General features: G+C 39.1%; 1 protein-coding gene across 1 annotated transcript; it reads left to right on the forward strand.

The window, feature by feature from the left end:
* The first annotated feature begins 2,130 nt into the window (after positions 1–2,130).
* On the forward strand, positions 2,131–3,039 carry LOC124519639 (olfactory receptor 2H2-like). The gene has a single exon (XM_047090061.1). The coding sequence runs from the start codon at positions 2,167–2,169 to the stop codon at positions 3,037–3,039; it is 873 nt and encodes a 290-aa protein (XP_046946017.1). The 5' UTR covers positions 2,131–2,166.
* Positions 3,040–6,448: the final 3,409 nt, after the last annotated feature.

Genomic DNA, 6,448 nt, shown 5'->3' on the forward strand with positions numbered 1-6,448 from the left:
CGTAGGGTAATTCTATTTTTAATTTGGGGGGAAACCTCCGTACTATTTTCCAGAGTGGCTGCACCAGTCTGCATTCCACCAACAGTGCAAAACGTTTCCCCTTTCTCTGCACCCTCACTACCATTTATAGTTTCCTGAGTTGTTAATTTGAGCCATTCTGACAGCGGTGAGATGGTATCTCATCGTGGTTTTGATTTCTATTTCCCTGACGATGAGTGATGTTGAGCATCTTTTTATGTCTCTATTAGCCATCTCTATGTATTCTTTGGAAAAGTATCTATTCATGTCTTTTGTCCCTTTCTTCACTGGATTATTTGTTTTTTAGGTGTTGAGTTTGATAAGTTCTTTATAGATTAAGGATATTAACCCGTTATCTAATATTTCATTTGCAAATATCTTTTCCCATTCTGTCAGTTGCCTTTTAGTTTTGTTGATTGTTTATTTTGCTGTATTGCAGCATTATTTATAATAGCCAACATATTGGAGAAATCCAAATGTCCATTGATAAGTGAATGGGTAAGAAAGATGTTATACTTATACAATAGAATATCATCCCGTCATCTTAAAAAGATGAGATAGTGCCATTTGTGACAACATGGATGGACCTAGAGTGTGTTATGCTAAGTGAAATAAGTCAGACTGAGAAAGACAAATACCAATGATTTCATTCATGTATGGAATATAAAAAGGAAAAAAAAAAAGAAACAAAAAGCAGAATCAGATATATATGTACACAGAACAAGCTGATGGATGCTAAAAGGGAAGAGGGTGGGAGGATAGGTAAAATGGGTAAAAGAGAGTGGAAAATACAGGCTTCCAGTTATGGAATGAAGAAGTCATGAACATAAAAGGCACAGCACAGGGAACATAGTCAATGATATTGTAATAGTGATGTATGGAGACAGATAGTGGTTACAATTGTTCTGAGCATTGCATAATGTATAAACCTGTTGAATTATTCTGTTGTACACCTGACACTAATGTGACTATACTCAACAATGTCAATGATACTCAGACTTTTTAAGGAGTTTTCATCATTAACAGATACTTAATTTTTCAAGTATTTATTCCACATTTATTGAAATAATAATATACTTTTTTTCTTTTATTGTATTTATGTTGTATGTATTAATTGAGTTGCATATATTGAACCATCCTTGCATCCCAAGGATAAGTCCCACATTGATCGTGGGGCATGATGCTTTTAATGGGCTGCTGAATTCAGTGTGCTAGCATTTTACTGAGAATGTTTGCACCTATATTCATCAGGGATATTGGTCTGCAGTTTTCTTTTCTGCTGGTGTCCTTATCTGGATTTTGTATTAAGGTAATACTGCCCTTTTTAAATGAGTTTGGCAGTGTTCCTTCCTCTGATTTTTTTGGAAGAGTTTGAGGTTTGGTGTTATTTCTTTTAAATATTTGGTAAAATTCACCAGTGAAGACATCTGGTCCTAGGCTGTTCTTTATTGGGAGGTTTTTTTTATTACTGATTCAGTCTGTATAATAGTAATTGATCTATTCAGATTTTCTATGTCTTCCTGATTCAGTTTTGGTAGTTTGTATGTTTCTCAAATTTTTCTCCATTATATCTAGGCTGTGCAGTTTGTTGCCATAAGTTGTTCATAGTGGCAAAGGTTAGTTTTATCTTTTTAAGTTGATTTATTTATTTTGAAAGAGAGCATGAGCAGAGGACAGGCAGAGGGAGAAGGAAAGAGAAAGAATCCCAAGAAGGCTCCATGCTCAGTGCAGAGCCCTACACAGGGCTCAATCTCCTGAAACTGTGAGATCATGACCTAAGCCAAAATCAACAGACACTTAACCAACTGAACCACTCAGGCACACTGGCAAGGGTTAGTTTAAAAGAATGACCTACCACAATCTCATGTTCTAGGAGTTTGCTAGAATCATCCACCTTTGAAGAAATTAACAGATGAAAATGTCCAAAAAGGGACAGAGATGAAAGAACAGCCAGTAAAAGTTTACAGAAAATATTAATAAAGGGTGACGTTCTAAAATCAAATATCACCTTTCTCTACCTCTTTTAGGTGGTGTTCTAACTGATGTGTTGTTCCTTGTAGATTCAGGTGGGCGCTGGATAGACATGCTAATGGCACTGTCCCAGATGGCTTCATTCTCTTGGGCTTCTCGGATAACCCTAGGCTAGAAATGACCCTATTTATGGCAGTTTCTGTCTTTTACACAGTCACACTAGTGGGCAACACCACCATCATACTCCTGTCTCACCTGGACCCCCACCTCCACACCCCCATGTACTTCTTCCTCACCCACCTCTCCATCCTGGACCTCTGCTTTACCACCAGCTGCATCCCTCAGATGCTCGTGAATTTCTGGAGTTCGGACAAGACCATCAGCTATTTGGGGTGTGCAGTCCAGCTCTACATCTTCCTGGGACTCGGAGCTTCAGAATGTGTTCTGCTGCTGGTCATGGCCTTCGACCGCTATGTGGCAGTGTGCCGGCCCCTGCACTATGCAGTAATCATGCACCCACCCCTGTGTCACAAGTTGGCTTTCCTGGTCTGGGCAAGTGGGGTTTTTGGCACATTGGTGCAGTCTCCCACTACCATGAAACTCTCCTTTTGCCATCACCACCGGGTTGACGACTTTGTCTGTGAGGTCCCTGCACTGATCCGCCTGGCTTGTGGAGACACACATGTCAATGAGCTTCAGATCTCAGTGATTGGTGCCATCTTCCTGTTGGGGCCCCTCCTGCTCATCCTTGTCTCCTATGGCCGTATCACCCAGGCAGTGCTGGCCATCCAGTCCCAGAATGGAAGGATTAAGGCCTTCCATACCTGCTCCTCCCACCTGGCTGTTGTTTTTCTCTTCTACTGCAGTGTCACCGCTGTCTATATCCAACCCCGGAGTCATTTTTCCCAGAAGGGAGGGAAATTTCTAACTCTCTTCTACACTGTGGTGACCCCCACTCTCAACCCCCTCATCTATACTTTAAGGAACAAGGACATGAAGCGAGCTTTCAGGAGACTCCTAGGGAAAGACAGAATGTCCAGTGAAGAGTGAGGAGGGGCTCAGACTCAAGGGGAAGTCAGCTTTTGTCCAGTTCATTTGCTGATTTGCATGCATGAGGACTCTCAATCATCAACTCTAAAGAAGAGAGGGGCCAATTGCGTGCTTTGTACAGACAGTGGACTAATGAAAAGTAAACGTGATGCAGCTGGCAATGTTATTCTTAAACTTAAATGTAGGAGAAACATTGTTCTGAGTCAAGCTACCATCAGGAAGTAGACACCATTTTCATTATTATAAAAAGACAGCATGGGGTACTGGGTGGCTCAGTCAGTTAAGCATCTGACTTCAGCTCACGTCATAACCTCGTGGGTTCAAGCCCTGAGTTGGGATCTGTGCTGACAGCTCAGAGCTTGGAGCCTGCTTCAGATTCTGTGTCTCCCTCTCTCTCTGCTCCTCTCTGTCTCTGTCTCTCTCAAAAATAAATAAACTTAAAAATGTTTAGTAAAAATAAATAAAAAATAAAAATAAAAAAAGAGCATTTGCTACAAGGAATTATTAGCTAGATCGATATTAAAGGAGACAAAGTGCACAAAGGAACAGCCTCTAGCACTAGGAGAACACAAGGAAAGAACAGGAATGTTTTAAACTGATGGCCTAGAGAAGAGACCCCTGGGAGCATAAATTTTCTGACCTCCTACTTGTGAGTCAGGAGTATTGCTAGCTGGGCTGATGTCACTGAGGAAATGCTGGTTTTGCTCACCACCCAGTGGAGAATGCTGATTCAACCACTTTTACCTAATCTACTGCAGATTAAACGAACAAGAAAGACACCAAAGAAGCAAAGAGGAAAGAGCGAGTCTCCTTCCCAACATCGGCCTGCAGCCCACCTGCCTGTATCACCCCATATGCATGAGGCCTAAAAAGAAATGAGCAAGTGAAACAAACATATGACATGAACACTCCCAGCACCAGCCTCACAATGAGGCTGAGTGATTCAAGTGTGGGTTAGAGTTGTAAGACTCTGGCATCTCACAATTCTTAACTCTACAAGAGGAATCCAGAATACAAATCTAATCAAGAGGAAGGCACAGCTGTGGTCATTTTATGGATTATGGTCAGTATAATTCCCACACATCACTTTTTGTGAAGTAAGGACTCCATGTCTGACCAGAATAATGACAAGAAGCAAGTATATGACTTCTCATTCATGAGGTACCCTAAAGAAAACAATAACATCAAAATTGTTACAATCTTATGACTAAATGAATCTTCACTCTGCCTGGTACATTGGCTTTAATTTATGTTTTTATCAATTCAAATACTTTAATTCTCTCATTTAAACATCCAAGAATTTCTGTCTAAACCTATTTGATTCTAAAATTAAGAGTAAATTAACAACCTACCTGTCATTTCACCCTATTTCCTTTTGTACTTTAAAACCACTATCACCAGTACAGCCACAATCAATTAAAATAATATGAAAATAGTGGTGCCTGGGTGACTCAATTGGTTAAGCATCCAACTCTTGATTTCGGCTCAAGTCATGATCTCATGGTTGGTGAGTTCGAGCCCCCTGTCAGGGGTCCACTGTGAATGTGGAGCCTACATAGGATTCACTCTCTCCCTCTCTCTCTCTGCCCCTCCCCACTCTTGCTCACTCACCCACACAGGTGCGCTCTCTCTCTTTCTCTCTCTCTCAAAATAAATACAAATACTTTAAATAATAATAATTATATGAAAATAGGCTATGGAATATGTAAAATAGAATCAAATATGGAATGTGTACAGAAAATTTCCCTTAGTGGATGCTAATTGCACTGATTTTTTCTGCCAAGAGTAGGGATCATGGAAGTTAATAACCTGATATTAAAGGAAAAAAGAAATCCTTCATTTGACTTCATTGTTTCTCAATTCTTCTTTATCTTAGGAATGGTACATTTATTACAGCATTTGAAATATGTTTAGTCAAGTAAAGAAGCTACTTGTTGAAAAATGTGCTTTGAGATTAATGTCTAATTTTTCACATGGATTTGGTAGAGTATAATTGTCCAAAAATTGCATAAAGATTGCATTCTTGAAATTGAGACAATTGCGGGGCACCTGAGTGGCTCAGTCAATTAGGCGTCTGGCTTCAGCTCAGGTCATGATCTCACAGTCTGTGAGTTCAAGCCCCGTGTCAGGCTCTGTGCTGACAGGTCAGAGCCTGGAGCCTGCTTCAGATTCTGTGCCTCCCTCTCTCTCTGCCCCTCCCCTGCTCATGCTCTGTCTCTCTCTGTCTCAGAAATAAATAAAAACATTAAAAAATTAAAAAAAGAAATTGAGGCAATTGCCTCAGTATTATAAATGTTAGTTGGGTACAACACATTGATTTTCATTATATAGCTGCAAGATGTAGGCATGTTCTGCATATCCATTTAAAGCAGAGTTTGTGTTTAAAAGATGTCTTTGTGCCCTCTAAACACGTGTGTGATTCTAGATTTTTCATATGACTTCCTTAGAAAAATTGATAAGAATTGTTCCCAAGTGCCCAGACAAGCTAAGATAGGAATCAGAATTGTATGAGTAGGTCTGAATTTGTCTTTGTGGAAGACTTAATCTAAAAATAGATTGGGAAAAGTTTCCTTATTTCTTAACCATAACACTGTATTTTTATTGAGATCGTCATTGAATAATGTAAGAATTAAACTATTAATTTGTGCAGTGACACTAAAGTTGAGTAGCCATTGTGTGTGGGTTCTTCCTATTGTTTACAAAGTCTTTATGTCTTTAATCTGTTTGGTGAACTCCTGGTCATCTTTCAAGTTCCAGGTTAAGTGGCACTTCCATGAAGTGTTCTCTCTGCCAGGCAGAGTTGGCTGCTCTTCTCCACTGGCCCCATTACTGCTCTGCATTATCTGTTCTGGATACAGATATCTGTTATAGCCATATCACAATGGATTATGAATGTTTGTATATCTTTTCTCCCTTTTCCCCAGCAGATAGTGAGTTTTTAATGGGCAGAAAGAATGCCTTACTTATTTCTTTAATATCAACTTCTTAAATAGGACTGAGTTTATTATAATGGGTTCTTTAGTTGGGAAAGTAAACAAACATAATTGCCTATATCTGCCTTTAGTTCATTTGTAATAACCTCTGCTGTTGGGCTTGGATTCAACTTAAATGATGTAAATAAAGCCAGTGTATCTGTCAATTTTATATGGATGTTCTAGGTATAATAAAAAGACTGATTAAATATCCACCAAGTTAAATTAAATGTTGGTATACTCTCTACTACACCAATAAGTTAATGTAAAAGGATTTTATTATGCTGTATTCTGAAAAGGCAATATCATGAATCCTGTTTTATTAATATCCAAATATGTTATATACCTTAATATAACCATTGATTGGTTTTGAGAGGTTTTATATGATGGACAGGATAGAGAAGGAATCAGATTGAAAAGAGATTTTAATCTTCTGT

The sequence above is a fragment of the Lynx rufus genome, unplaced genomic scaffold (assembly GCF_022079265.1).
Source record: "Lynx rufus isolate CCGP_SWC_20201006 ecotype Redwood Valley unplaced genomic scaffold, mLynRuf1.p SCAF_1, whole genome shotgun sequence".
NCBI lineage: Eukaryota > Metazoa > Chordata > Mammalia > Carnivora > Felidae > Lynx > Lynx rufus.

Coding starts and splice junctions, on each gene's coding strand:
- LOC124519639 (XM_047090061.1), top strand. CDS start 2,167: ATGACCCTATTTATGGCAGTTTCTGTCTTTTACACAGTCACACTAGTG.